At 43.0% G+C, this 15,820-nt stretch overlaps 2 protein-coding genes across 2 annotated transcripts in view; one reads left to right on the forward strand and one right to left on the reverse strand.

The window, feature by feature from the left end:
* Positions 1 to 15,820, reverse strand: part of LOC135899530 (uncharacterized) — a 388,013-nt gene that overhangs the window by 227,175 nt on the left and 145,018 nt on the right. Inside the window, exons 3-5 of the mRNA XM_070537559.1 lie at positions 7,192 to 7,259; positions 5,408 to 5,631; positions 2,494 to 2,576 (exon numbers count right to left, since the gene is read on the reverse strand). Of these exons, the coding sequence (XP_070393660.1) occupies positions 2,494 to 2,576; positions 5,408 to 5,631; positions 7,192 to 7,259 (375 nt within the window). The remainder of the gene's footprint in view (positions 1 to 2,493; positions 2,577 to 5,407; positions 5,632 to 7,191; positions 7,260 to 15,820) is intronic.
* LOC135899528 (cell adhesion molecule 4-like) overlaps positions 1 to 15,820 on the forward strand; it is a 441,441-nt gene that overhangs the window by 142,546 nt on the left and 283,075 nt on the right. The window lies entirely within an intron of this gene.

Here is a 15,820-nt window from a genome sequence, read left to right on the forward strand (position 1 = left end):
CGGCGGAAAATTGAGCATGGAGCCCAAAACATAAGCTGACAGGACTTCGCCTTTTCATTGTATTTTTTCGCAGGCGTAGATGCAAGAAACAAATGGAATAGTCTGAAATACTAGGCCTCATGAAATTTTCGGAAGTGACGCTGGCCACGGAATAATTAGGCCGACATGTACACAATATTTAACAATGCCTAGCTGCATGACTATCCCACGATAAATATGGGCTGATGCCGACGATAGTTCCGTATAAAAATGTGGGCCGATCCCGAACGTTGTGCAGACCGGTATTTTGCGTTGGTGTGAGAGATTACGCCCTTTCAGTAAAGGTGAACAGAGTAAAACATCCGTCTCAAGCAGGAAATGAAAAGCCTTGAATAAGGTCACTAAAAACGGAATTAAAATAGAATTGCGTTTCCTCTGCTTCGGCAACAAATCTTACACCATCAGAGCTAACGGAACAAAATGTGAGGCATACCGTAGAGCTACTCCTATTTTATTACACTCTATTACACTATTACAGATGATAATACTGTACCAGTATACTTATTTAGCTTCATCTGACGTTCGTTCTGCAAAACCTTAAATAACGCAGCTCAGGAAAATGAAACTGAGTCGTACCGCATACTGTGTGAAATGGGTTCGAATAAGGTGCCAATTTACATGGGAGTGCTGTCGAGCTAGGGCACTTACATAATGTTAAAAACAAAACAACGCGAAGAAATGTTAGCTGTTACCAATATTGCCTCCAGAACGGTTACATTAGCGAGGTCCCACAATAAAAATATCTAGGAATAACTCTTAACAACCAATTAACCTGCAGCACTCATATCCCTGAGATCTGTTCAACTGCATTCTGTTTCTTGAGACGAAGCTCTGTTTCTTGAGACGAAAATTAAAGAATACTCCTAGCCATATTGAGCTCTTAGCTTATAAAACTTTCATCAGGTGCAAACTTGAATACTCGTCTGTTATTTGGGACCCGCACACTAAGAAAGACATCTATCAATTAGAGCTAGTTCAGAGAAAGGCAGTGCGTTTCACTTTTCGTAAATTCAGAAGGTCAGACACTCCAACACAGCTTATGAAGGACAATTTTAACCTGTTGCTTTGTACACGTAAGAAACTGAACCGCATTTCTTTCCTTCATAAAATTTTGGCAGGAAAGCTTAGCATTGCTCCCTTCTCATTCCTCAGGCACTCCGCTACTCGAACGACCCGTCATAACAAGGAACACTCATTACAATCTATTATTGCTAAAACAAACTAATTTAAACACAATTTCTTCCCTCAAACAATAGCTGATTGGAACGCATTTCCTTAATCGGTTTTTCGATCTCCTCACGGGGAACAGGCCCTTCAAACTTTGTTCTTTCAGTAGAAAGGAAACAATCTTCTTGTGAGGAATTTTAATATTCATTGGTTATTGTTTCTGCACTGTAATCTTTAAATTTTTTTTCTGTTGTATGCCACATGTAATTTTTTTTGCATGTACATGCTGTTATTATTTGTGTTTTACTGCCCCTTTGCTTAGGCCAAGGTGGCCTGCAGTATTGTGAAATATATAAATAAATTCTTGTAGTTGCTTCAAAGAAGCATCTGAATGACTGTGTCTAGAAATAATAATGGAATAATGCTTGCAACTCACACATGACGTCTGCCACGGGTAGAATGTTGGGAAATAAATGGGTACTTTTGTGGCCAGAAAGTATTGTAAAACATATCAGCAGTGCAAATGAGGATAAGACACAAAACGCGCCGTGTACACAACGGACGCCTAGTGTGTTATGTCGTGTCCTCCTTATTACTGGTAAAATGTTAAGCAATGCCAATAAACAGCTCGGATAATATTCAGCAGAAGACAGTGTTATGAGCCAACGGTATTCTCGCCGTTATAAACTAGTAATTAAATCTTGGGTATAATGAATATTGCTTTCTCGAAGAATTTGCTGAAGACACAATGTCTGAAGAGTATTTCTATGCGCAAGAGGCACGTGTCCCGGATATTGTGTTTATTGCGTTAGTCAAATATTGTTTGGTGTCTAATCCAGGGAATATACTGACCATAAAGGAAACAAATACCTCCTTGCGACAGAAAGGAATGACCTTGATAAAGGAGGGTTATCTCTTCACGGTATAAGAGCTATGATACAGAAATATACAAGTTGACTAGAGTCTCGGAATTAGTGCTTCTCGTTGGATTTGTAGTCTCTGCTACAAAAGGGTACTCAAGGCCATTTATTATGAGCTCGGTGGCGCCATACACAAAACTGTCATGTCTCCGACAGGGACGGCTTTCAAGCCGCCCTTTCCCGTAGCCCCCCACCTCTCACTGCTTCTGTCGCTTTCGCGGAAGGTAACAGTTACCCAAGTCACGTTCGGGTGGAACCATCAAGGACGGCTTAATCAAGAAAGACCTCGAAGCGTGAGGCCCACCAACCGGACACGCGGCGAATGCAGAAATATATAGGAGGCAGGCCTAATATGATATGTACTTACACGAGGCAAGCTCGATGCTGCAGACCTGTCGGTCCAGGGGGTACCGCTCCATGTTCATCATGCAAGAGAAGGTCAGCTTTAGCCTAAAAATGAAAAAAAAACTTTGATGATTAAACAAAGTTGAAATGTATTGACATAATTCATGGTCTAGAGTTTTGGATTGTTTCTTTTTTATCAATCTTAGTGATAAATTAATGTGGCTTTGAAGCTCTCTGGTCCACCTGGCTTTATATAGGATGTCATGAACTTCTGACATACACACACGCGCGCGCACACACAGACATACAGACACACACACGCACAGAAAATATTTATTTATTTGTATTGTAGTAGTACGAAGATATCGAGGGAAAGTGCAGATACGCTAAGCTATGGGATAAGCTAAGGTTGTGTCTTGTTCGCGGAATTGTGAGACGTGCTTGTACCAAAGGGCTGAATGCCATGAAAATAGGATAAAAGGATGCGGAAGAGGCGCAAAGCAAGGGCGCGGGAAGGGCGCTTGTACGGTGTTTTGCAGACAATGGTATTTTGCTCGGGGTGATAAAGCACGTGGGGTTCCTCATTAATATTCACAACGTGACATCAACGACATGCCTCACCTTAGTGAAGCTTTAAGGCAGTGCACCGAAAGACCGTGGCTGTTTGTAAAAGGCAAAAAAAAAGTTTCATGCTGCTGTTAATTAGTTCCGCGTATAAAAAAATAAAAATAAAAACAAGGCACCGCCAACGCTGTGGTTCTTGATGTCATAGAGATCGATATCAGGTGTAAGAAGCCTGACACCGCTATTCGCGTAAATCCTCTGCATAAGAGACAGCGTTTTTTTTTTACGTTGAAAGTGGGCACGCTAGTTGAGCGACAGTAATATGTTTTCAAAAATAAGGCAGTGAGATTTATTTTCACGTCAGCTGACACAGCGAAAGTGCCGAGTGCAGCGCCTTCTGTTACCGCGCATATTTTATTACTTACTATAGATTTATTATTATATAATATAATAGATTTATTACGCTTTTATTTTTACCCAGCTCTCATACCGGTGCACTTCTGAGGAAGGACAGTGCACCAGAAAACCAGATTGCATTCACACTGCCTGTAGCTAGATTTAGAGTGCCAGCATGCATGCTTTAAAGTGATGCGTTACGTTTCCATGACACGTTCATGCATTAACCACGCGATTCCTAGGAAATTGCACTACATCTATATGGAATCCATGTAGATTCCGTAAGAAATATAGTAAAACATAATGAAATATTGTAATGTCATACGGAATGTTTCCGTATTAAGCAATCTGTACGAGTAGGTCATGCAGGCAAATGCCAGAACCGCCGAACTCGAGAACACGCTATATCGCTTGAAAGCAAAAAGGCTCGCGGGTCATCTACCATTATTCTGCAAGCAGTGCGAATACAACCCGGTTTTTTTTATTCGCAGAAGCACCGATAAAAAAGCTGGCGATGTCTTGGAACCGTTTGAAAACGCTGAAAAGATGGACATGTGCGTGTGCTTCGTCACTATATCTCACAAAAAAAAAAGGAGAGGAACAGACAAAATCTATCCTTGCATAAACGCTTTGTGCAAGATGGGCTTCCCAATGAGCAAAAGGTGTTTGCCCACATTGCTCCTCTATTTGCTCACATATATGTCTTTGCAAAATTACCTCAAATGTAATATAGTAGGTAGTTTAGGAACAGTTGACGACTTGCTCAAATTCGCTGGTAATTCATGTGAACTACGAGTAGGTAACACGAGTGGCTCAGCTGCGGGCAGTGCGTGGTTCAGATCGAAATCACCAGACGCCGTACTGGCGTTTGAGACGGGTTCAAGCACCCACTCCACCAGACGTCCGGCTTTCCAGGGGACACTGCTTGGGAGAGGTTCGTACAAACCGCTTTGCTTGCTGAGCAAGAACCAACGCAAACAAAACACTACGCTAATCTAAAAAAAAAAGAGTGAGAGAGAGAGTCTGGCCGTTCGATGCTGCCAAATTCCCATTAAGTGGGTGTCTTTCCACCAAGTGTTTGATACTTCTGTGGTTGCCGAGCACCTGACTGGGAGCGCGCTTGTACCGTTTTTACCAGTAGGTACCTGGCGGCTGCACTTGTGGGCGTCCCACAGCAGCGGCGGATGCTCGTCTATTTCACCAAAGTTGTGGTGGGATAAGGAGCGTCAAGATGCCTTCTCAAAGCTCTGTAGGGCTCCCTTTGGAGATGGCAATCCATATGAACATCCAAGCACCAGGTCATGGTACATCTCTACCCAATAGAAAAAAGACCGGTGTGTTTTCCGGCGGCGCCAGGATTCGAACCTGGTACATTCCCCGCATACGAGGCGGACGCTCTACCATTTTACCACCACTGCGGTTTATCTGCTCTGTAGTTTTTATGGTGTAGATTAGAGCTATCTTTTGCCATACATCGTCGTACCGACGTTTACTAGTGAAAAAGCGAGTGCTTTGACATACAAAATGTGCAGGTAATCTCACTATCATTGTGTTCAGCACTGGAATACTGGGATACTCGAAATTAAACAGCGCGTTAAGCATGCTCTAAAATGGGCACGGGACCGCACTCGGAAAGCCCGAACACTCTTCCCCATGAGGTAAAGTTAGAAATACTCGTTTACCTTCATTTGGGACCATAGAAAGCACATTCGCTCAAGAAAACAGTGATATGAATTTAGTAAAAATATTTGGTTTACTAAATAATAATTAGTTATTGGTGTTCTGAACAACCCACAACTGAAAGCGTGCTCCAGCATGTCGAAAGCAAAGCTATTATGGGCATTGCGTGAACATTCCAGTGCATAAATGAAAGGTTCAAAGTGTCAAATTAGCTGTACCAAAAACGACTTCTTCTGTCATGTGATGTTAATCTGCCACATTTAGGTATACCAGAAACAGGCTGCGGTTAATTTTACCTTAACATGTAGAGTATATCGCCGGTAGGGTATATCCTCAAGAGAACGTTGGGAACAGTGACGAACTGGAACTCCCCGTGCTTGGCATTGGGAAAGTAGACGTCAGGTTTCCACACTTTCTTGAGGAGGTTAGGGTCGTTTAAATCTAGGGACCGGGTCAGGTTGGCGTTCTTCATCCGCAAGTCCGTCCACGTCTGACGCAGGTACAGGTCTACGTCGTAGTCCTACATGCAAGTGGAGTAGGGAGTGGACAAAAAACAGTATGATGTAGTGCACGAAGTGATAATAACGAATAAGGTTGTCTACATTGAGTGGTATTTATTATCGAATTGGCTGACAAGAAGCGGGCAGCACGCTCAAGTGGAAACGGTTTCGATGGGGCTGAGCCAGCGCTGTGAAAGTAGGTAACTGGATCAAGAGGAGGGTGCCGGCGTGTGCGATTGGTCTGCTCCCTCTTAGCTTGCGGTGGCTGGTCGAAAATCGCGGTGGCGTACAACGGAAGGTTAAGATTGCCGCTAAAACAGATGTTCAGCAAAGAGTATTTGGCAGTGCAATCTCGTAACGTTATACTGCCACGCAAAATGTTTTGTTACATGCAGATACATGCTCTCCGGCATGAGCGAGTAGCCAGTGCCTGAGCGATCGGCAGGCAGCCATATTTTTATTCGTTTCAGAATGGGGCAGTCTCTTGTTATTGAGAAAAAAATTGTTTTGTTCGGCATATTAATGCATCTTTAACGCGTACACGTCACTTTGAAGCAGGGAGTTCTCGCGGTTTTGTGACGTCACCTGACAGACAGGCGAAGTAGACACTGCCGGAGAACTTTTCGACATTAGACCTCTGCTATTAGTCAAAAGGCGTAGAATCAGAACTAATTATTTTTCTTTTATTCAGTATAATCATGCATAACCAGTGTCCACATGTCATATCAATTGAAGAGCGGTGGCGACATACCGACGACAAACGCACGTGACGTCACTGCACTAACCCTTTAAAACTAACATGCCGAGGATGACGAGGCCGCCTTTGACGAAGGTAGGTCCTCCTATCGAAACGTTGGCCAGCCTTTCTGAGGCACACTATTCCTGTCTACAAACTTTATACTTCTTGTTTAGGGTCAATCAGGAACCAAAGTTTGATGTTCAGCATGTCGTTAAATGTAAAAGCAGGCGAGTAACATATCCTAGCTGTTTCATTGTGTTTAGCTAGTGATGTTATTGGGACAAGCTCAAATCTGTTCTGGACAAGTAGAATTGACCTATATGCATGTTTTTTTTCTATGGAAAGTAATAATCATGTAAGGACAATACATATAGCGCTTCTGACGATTGTGATTATTCTTGAACAGTTCGGCACGACTACCTTCTCAGGTTTCCAGCTTGGATAGGAGAATATATTTTTCGGTTCCAAGGCTAATTGCCGCAAGCTGTTTGGACTTCAAGGAAGACAAGCAATGCTGCCTTGGCCAGCACAATTTCTTTCACTGGTAGGAGCTTCTTGCAGAAGACACCGTCCTGCGGGTAACTGCTTGCAACAATGCTGGTCAACTTTTATGTTCTGCATTTTACTCAAATACTGTCATATGTTCTTGAATAGGCACACTACTTGTAACGCAAGAATGTGATTGCCACTTGAGATCGAGTTTTGCCTATCTTTTGTTAACATGGGCGCAGCAATAAAGCTGCTATCCGTACAGCACGTAAATGTCGTTGTGTTGCTAGAAAGAACATTCATTTTTCTTAGTTACGCAAGGCTAGGACGATTACTAGAGTCCGGTACTTACCATTGTTGCAGGGTTCACAGCTCCAAAACTCCGTAGATATATCTCGCACTTTACAACTGTAGGAACGTCTGTTGAAAAAAAGAATAAAACAAAAGAATCGGCGAATGAAAACAATGTCTCGAGAGACGGCACTACATTCACTTATGTAAATTGCTTCTCGTTGCGAAAGTATCACCCCAAGGGAATTGAAATAATGCACTTTTTTCCAGTACTCGCCTGTTCACAAAGCTGTTCTCTACTTTGCAACTACCGATAAAATTTTGTGACAGTATTCAGCTTCAAATTTCGTCCAGGTTGTGAAAGGAATTCAATAACAAAAAATTAGTTCAACTGCAGGTTGAATCTGACGATCATCTGATATTTGAGACAAGTGGAGGAACTGCATAATAAAGTAATTCGCCTGATCATAGGTCTGTGAATATTTGCGCATTACAGAGTATGTTAGGAAGATGGCTACGTAGATGGCTACGTAGATGGCTAGTTCGCACGTTACGAATATGTAAATGCGTAAGTACAAAACTAAACAGATCTGGAAAAAAAACGTGTACCTCCTCCTATGCAGTTTTTGTTAGAGTAGTCGCTATGTTTTGTTTCAGATGTCCATTGCAACATTTGAAGAAAAAGCTGCTTTACATGTTACACCATGTAAATTCTCCACATCTGAATTCTTCTGGCAGATCTCTATTTTTTGTGCCTATTTGCTGACCATACACTTCAATGAACTGTTGCAGTAGCTTACGCATCTATTGAACGCACAGGAGTACAAAATACAATGCGTAAAGTTCGCATTCCTGTCATGAATGCATACATTATGCCTATCGTATACAGTATGGCAACACTCACTGTAGGAAGTGCGTATCCGCCATCAGCTCTCAAGCAACAGTGGTACGGAGTGCCATAAAAATTGAATTGATCAAAGACAGAAGTCAGATAATGAGGAAACAGTTGAGCTCAATATATCAAGAACATAACGCAAGGTATGTTGTTGTGTTACAAGACGTGTTACAGCTTTAGAGGTGCAAGAGTAATTCACGTAGAAAATGCTAGGAATACGCAAGTTAGGGCGAGGCATGCAAAACGTTACAGCTGACAGTAACTGCGGAAAGAAGTGGTTGTGAATTAGTTTGTACATTAATAAGTAATTACGGCATCTCCGCCCTATTTATAGGGTTCTAATATTAAACATGCGCAGTACACGCTCATACGCATAAGATAAACGGCGTCCAATAAATCAATCGTACCGGATACAAAGGAAACGTCGCTGAACACATTACATTTTCGCAACATTGTCTAATTAATACAGATCTATAGAAAGGAACTAAACCCTAATTTCGAGAGGACAAAGAAGAATGCAAGAGAATAACGCAGTTCACATGCACAAACTTTTTAGCCATACTTGATGATCTAGCAGTTATATTACTGGCGTTAACTAATGTTACCCAGGTTGCTCAACTTTCTCGTTAAACACACGGCAGTTGTGATAAGTATTCAATAAAAATCTTTTGTAAGTTTTGGCCTTGAGGCTCTGAGATTTGAATATTCTCCACAAGTCCCTGTTAAAGTAAGCCAGTACTGAGACTTTCCCTAAACCTCAGTGAAACGCGTCTTCTAATAAACCAGTTACCTTCCTTTCCACCCGATATTAAACTTCGTTCGGGTGCTTACCTTTACTGTTGTCGCACTGCACGCGTTCAGTCATGTTTTCGCTATATGATATAGCCTGCTCTCTCTGTATGCGAAAATATATCGCGGCGAACAGCGGATGAAGACACTTCAACTCCTCGCTGCTTCATGAGGAAGATGGAGTTCGCAGACACCAAGGGAAGTATTCTGTAAATGTCTGCCGTGCGAAGATATTCAGATTGGTGGCTGCTGAATTGCTGATTGGCTGGGCTGGGGTACCAGTGAGATGGAAACAGGCGCACGCAGTGGAGGGCGAAATGGTCAGTCCACAAGGAGAACATTTGCAGAGGAGCCCCGCAGATAACGAAAAACGTCTATCGCTGGCAAAATTTTCTAATACGCTTGTCCTCGATAAACGGCTATTGCAACTGAAATTAAGATGTAGTGCACCTTGATCATTTTATAATATATTTTTTATTCCAGTGTTGTAGAGTTCAATTCCTCCGTCAAATTCTTTCAGTCACTATTCCAAAACAAGTGACCTACGCGACAGATGGAACATTTGCAGAAATCATACCTATGAAATTCATTGCGCCTAAGTGTATCCCAGGGCGTTGCGAAATACAGAATAGAGGTTCCTAAAACGAAAACATGTGCTGTTGTGATAGCACCTAGTATATTGTCTCCTGGATTGTGACATTGGTTACTTAGTGCGGCGGCTATCGCTGATGCACTTTTTTATTGGTAGTTTCGGGCTCAGAACGACTTAACACGATTACGTTCACGCACCAATGACGTTCATCGTATTGGCGTTAGATTATTTCTTTGTGGCTATCACTACAACTGTTCCAGTGTTTGAAACAGCGAACTACCGATGTTCACTGCGGCGGCATTTCGAGTTGTCGGGATAGAATCTGCTCTATCGGGAATGCATTGCAGAAGTCTAAAAGAACTCCCAAAAGTAGTAGTAGGCTGTTGCTTCTTATCCCCCGTCACAGAATGGCGAATTCGAACAGTGATAGCTGCCACTAAATTCACCACTGAGTAATGTAATTAAAGCTGGCTGCTGCAAGAGTTTGTTATACTTAAGACAATACACATCAACGAATGTTAGCGCCTGCCCTCTTTTCTTTGTAAACATTTTAACTTCTCATTTTTGCTAATAAGTACAAATTTTCGCCCAACGCACAAACTAACAAACACGACAGAAAGAGGTCAGCGGCAAGCACTTGTCCCGTCCTCGTATTGTTGCCTTTGTTAGTTTGTGCACTATGCAAAAATGAAGAGTTTCTGACTCACCCACGTTTCTATGCTGCAATAAGTATTAAGCTGGGTCTTCGTTTAGTGAGCACAACGTGTACTGCGCAAACTTATTATTGACAGGCTCTCGTGCCACGACTGTTTATCTACTCGCTGGTCTGCCTTTCATCATGTGAAGTTAGTGCCTAGATTTTTACAAAGATGATCATTAAATCATAGGAAAATATTTTTCGTTATTGTTAGTGGAAAAACAGTTCTTTTGGTTGGTCCGCAGCATCTCTGTGCGGCCTGTGTAGGTCTACGTAAACTTAAATTTAAATACAGCCACCGAAAGCATGAACCTGCCTCTGCAATTCACATGCAAAACGCCATAAAGGTATGATTGTACTATTTGCCATCGCATAAACGAATACGTAAAGAAAAGTACTATTGCTGGAACAAAGAAACGTTCCTTCAGCTACAGAAACGTACTTGCAGAAGTTGTACAGGTTGCAGGTGAGTGAAGCATTTGCTACGAAGTGGTAAAAACAACTTCTGCAAGTACGTTTCTGTAGCTGAAGGAACGTTTCTTTGTTCCAGCAATAGTACTTTTCTTTACGTATTCGTTTATGCGATGGCAAATAGTACAATCATACCTTTATGGCGTTTTGCATGTGAATTGCAGAGGCAGGTTCATGCTTTCGGTGGCTGTATTTAAATTTAAGTTTACGTAGACCTACACAGGCCGCACAGAGATGCTGCGGACCAACCAAAAGAACTGTTTTTCCACTAACAATAACGAAAAATATTTTCCTATGATTTAATGATCATCTTTGTAAAAATCTAGGCACTAACTTCACATGATGAAAGGCAGACCAGCGAGTAGATAAACAGTCGTGGCACGAGAGCCTGTCAATAATAAGTTGCAGGTTGCAGGTGAGTGAAGCATTTGCTACGAAGTGGTAAAAACAAGCATGATCTGTTCGGTCGCTGTTTTTGTGCGGTGCTCTGAGTTTTCTGGTTTTTTGGACATTTACGGCTACCATTGACGACGATTGATCAACAAGACGTCGGGCGAAGGTTCAACGAGCCAGGCGCCTTACAGGTACGACATTTCCTTTTTGAGAACCTGGCTATTACCCTGCCGCTACGGTGGTCGGAAGCCGAGAACATCGTCACGAGCCTTATGCTCGTCCAAACGTAACAAGCCACATGAATGATGCTACGGGCCGTAATGAAAAGCCTGGGGCCTTGCAAGCGTCACAAAGCTTCATAAAGCCGGCACGTTTGGTTCTCCACAACTCGGAATCAACTTCAGCGAAATCAGGAATAATGTCTGACGGTGAATTCGAGAGCAAGAAGCCTCGCCTAGAAGACAAGTACGATGACACAACATCGAATTATGAGTCAAGTGATGCAGAAGAAATGGGTGAAGACGCACCATTTACTTTGGTCACGTACAAGAAAAAGCGAGCCGAAGGCATTCCGGTTGTCTTTCGCCCAACTGAAGGTACTACTTTTTGGCAAGTAAATCCAAACCGAGTGTCTGCCGAAATAGTTTCCGCTGCCAAAGAAAAAGTACAGTCTTTCAGGACGAACAGAGATGGGAGCTTCAGTGTCAGCGTTGCTTCCTTAGCGTCGGCGAAACGCCTTTTGATGCTCTCAAGTGTAGGCGGCTTGGAAGTCAAGCCCTTCATCCCAGAGTCATACACGCGAAACGTTGGCAAAGTCAAGCATGTGCCTCTGCAGTATACAAACGAACAACTCCTAGACTTCTTGAAAGACGCAGGAGTTATATCGGCACGCAGGCAGATAAGGTATTCCCGCCAAGAAGATGGAGCAGTACAGTCACATCCACTTCACACGGTAATTCTGACTTTCAGAGACGATCGCCCTATTCCAGGAAGAATTTACTTGGGTTTCACCAGTCACCCTGTCGAGGAATACCTAGGACCAGCACTTCGCTGCTATAATTGCCAGAGATTTGGGCACATGGCGAAAACCTGCCGTAGCACACGTCGATGCAAAATCTGCTCAGAAGATCATGACCACAAGGAGTGCAAGTCAGTTCTTCAACCTAAATGTGCAAACTGTGCGGGGAACCATGCCGCCTCCTTCTCAGGCTGTCCTCAGAAAAAAGCAGCGGCACAAATGCGTCGACATGAACTCATCCATGGAAGACAACCGCGACGCAATGAACCCGCCCCAAACCTTGAGATTGTTCATCCAGTGCCAGATCACCCACCTCAGCGGGCACCGGAACCACCACAGCCAAGAGCACCAACAAGCTATTCCTCCTCTAGAGAACAACCAACAGTGCAATCAAGAGACCAATCAAGAGGATCACAGTCAAGTTCCCAGTCTTATGCATCAGTGCTACGGAAACCCAGACGACAACAGGCAGAAAGTAATACACAAGAAAGCTCCAGTACTCGCACACATTCCTCTCAGCGTCCTTACTCATCTACTGCAGAAGTAACACCAGATAATAGCGAGCATACCACAGCATCGGTGACACAACTGATTTTGCCAATGCTTTTCGCAGCTCTTAAGGCAATCCTATCTGCTCTGCCGGAAGCAAACAACCTACCAGAAGTGAAAGCCTTGTTGCCTCTAGAAGCACTATTGTGTCAACAATCCGGGCCCAAACTGCGGCAGGCACTACATGAATAACCACTATAAAAATGTCTCCATATTTCAGTGGAATGCCAACAGTCTTCGAAGGAAGTGTGCTGACTTTCGTAAACTCCTTGTACAATACAACTTCCCAATACTTTGTATTCAAGAGGCGGGAATCAATAAAGACTTTCGCCTCTCAAATTATGTAATATACAAGACTTCTCGTCAAGGTGCTGTGAGCAGAGTGCTCCTGTGCGTCAGAAAGGACCTACCATCTTATCAAATTCAGTCCAGTGATTCAGACTTCCCGGAATTCATCGCATGTAAAGTATCCTTTGGCAAGCTCTGTATAACAGTGATTAATCTATATCTACAACCTTCAAACCGGATTTCAGTAGAAGCGCTAGTGGATATCTTCAAGATAGCTCATTCTAATGTATTTATATGTGGCGACTTCAATGCACACAACATCATCTGGGGCAGTGATCATTGTGATGCACGGGGTAACGTTATAGAGTGCGCCATAGATAAATGCAATTTGACTGTTTTAAACGATGGGTCGCCAACATTCCTTCGTGGATATAATTACTCGAGCTGCATAGATGTTACCCTGTGTTCACATGATCTAGTGAACGGTGTGGGATGGACAACAGATATAGAAACGCGCGGAAGTGATCATTTTCCCATCCTTGTTAACCACCCTAGCATGCACTGTGATATCAGGCGTTACAGCAGACTAACCAACTGGCAAGCTTTTCGGTACCGCCTAACGGATCAAATTAATCAACATGCAACAGTGGAAAAATTTACAGAATTTTTGCAGGACAATATGAACATATGCACAAGGCAGGTCCCAATTCCAAAAGATTATGCTGCAGTTGACGGAGAATATGAACACCTAAGAGCCATCCGACGCCGATCCGAAAGAGCTTACCGACGGAGTGGAAGTTTAGAAGCATACAGAAATGCTCAGAAAATACACAATGTAATGCGCAGACGAATGGAAAATCTAGGCAAATGGCGCTGGCGCGACTTCTGCGGCACGCTGTCCCCTCACACGGCTGTCCCACGAATTTTTCTAGTAATTCGTTCTTTAAGCGGACCTGTAACACAGAGCTTCCCATTTCGTGCTCTCGCTGTAGCACGGGACACGTGTGAAATAATAGTTGCAGATGAATTTTGTGAGCTTATTTCCAGACCTGCTTTTTCATCGCAATGTGGAGAATTTGATATTTCAGCAGTGTTGGCTAAGCGCAAAATTACTGCTTGCTACTGGGCCCAACATCCTCAATTAGATCATACTTTCACATTAAGCGAGCTTCAATGTGCAATTGCATCCTGTCGCCAAAAGTCCGCTGCTGGGCCGGACGGCATTACGTACAATATGCTAAGAAACCTCGGACCGACAGGTACAAATGCTCTCTTAGGCATCTATAATAACTTATGGATAGAGGAAACTGTACCTGATTCTTGGAAAGTCGCTCGAATCATACCAATTTTAAAACCTGGTAAGACGCCCTTGTGCCTTGAATCCTTCCGCCCTGTTAGTTTGACAAGTTGTCTATGCAAAGTAATGGAAAAAATGATTGACGCGCGACTTCAATGGTGGTGTAATGAAACGAATGTGCTGTCCAACTACTTAGTAGGTTTTAGAAAACATAGATGCACAATGGATGCAATATTAGATATAGTAACCTGTGTGGAGCACGAGCGTGCACGTGGGAACATGACTATAGCAGTATTCCTAGACATCAAGAGGGCATTTGACACTGTTAGTCACGTTCATGTTTTGCTAAGCATGTTGGAACTTGGTCTGTCTGGCAGGTCCTTGCGATGGATTTCTGAATTTCTATCAGGTCGCAAAATCTTTGTTCAGACGGGTGAAGGAAAGAGTGCTGAACATGTTGTCAAACAGGGAGTACCACAGGGAAGCGTACTCAGCCCCTTCCTTTTTAACTGCGTCATGGCTGATTTACCAAGAAGGCTGCCATCACAATTAAAATTTTCACTGTATGCAGATGATGTGTGTATTTGGACATCTGGGTCTAATGCTCAACTGCTTCAAATGGCATTGCAAGACGGCATAAATATAATCAACAAATTTTTAAGGGAGAGAGGAATGGTACTATCACACGCAAAGACAGCTGTATTACCCTTCACTCGAAGGCAGTTAAAAAATTTCACTCTTAATCTGGAAGGACACCCTCTAATGATTGTCACACAGCATCGATTTCTAGGCATAATACTTGATAGGCAGCTATCCTGGGCACCCCACATAAAGAAACTCGAAAACGAGGTCAATGCCGTAGTGACTGTACTTCGCAGACTTGCAGGCACATCATGGGGCGGATCAGTATCGTCCATGATGACTGTTTACAATGCATTAATACGACAAAAAGTTGCGTATTCCGCGCCCATCTTACACGGACTTTCCCACACTTCAGAAGAGCGACTTAAAAGACTTTTAGCTAGAGGACTACGCCTATGTCTAGGAGTTCCACGAGCGACTTCTAGTTCTCTTGTAATAGCTGAGGCTCGCCAATCACCATTTCCAGTTATGCGAACTACAGAAACATGCCGGCATTATTTCCGTCTTCTAACCCAGCATAAAAACCACCCATTGGCTCTAGACATAATGAAACGAGATAGAAGTTATGTTCATATAGAAATTCAAGAAAATCTTCACATATTGCCAAGAAATGAATTTTGGAACTCAGACATCGAGTATCCTCCATGGCTGCTTACAGTTCCAAAAATCGAATTGTCAGTAGATGGGATATTCAGCAAAAGAGACATGTTCATTCGAGCTGCTCAACAACTAGCGCTGTACCAGATATATATGCGGTATTCAGGATACACACACGTCTATACAGACGGCTCCAGTACAGCAACCTCTTCAACTTCATCATTCATTATACCGCACCTCAACAAACAAGAATCATTTAAGTTATCTCGTGCGACTTCGTCCACAACGGCTGAACTGTTCGCAATCCTATGTGCGGTAAAATTTATATTGTCAGTAACAGAAGCGCAAAAATGGGTAATTTTCAGCGATTCACAGGCGGCTCTAACATCACTCTGCAGCACAAAGGGGAAAACATTCAGTGACAGTATAATATATGAAACACTTAAAAACCTCACAAAGGCA

Source organism: Dermacentor albipictus, chromosome 4, assembly GCF_038994185.2.
Source record: "Dermacentor albipictus isolate Rhodes 1998 colony chromosome 4, USDA_Dalb.pri_finalv2, whole genome shotgun sequence".
NCBI lineage: Eukaryota > Metazoa > Arthropoda > Arachnida > Ixodida > Ixodidae > Dermacentor > Dermacentor albipictus.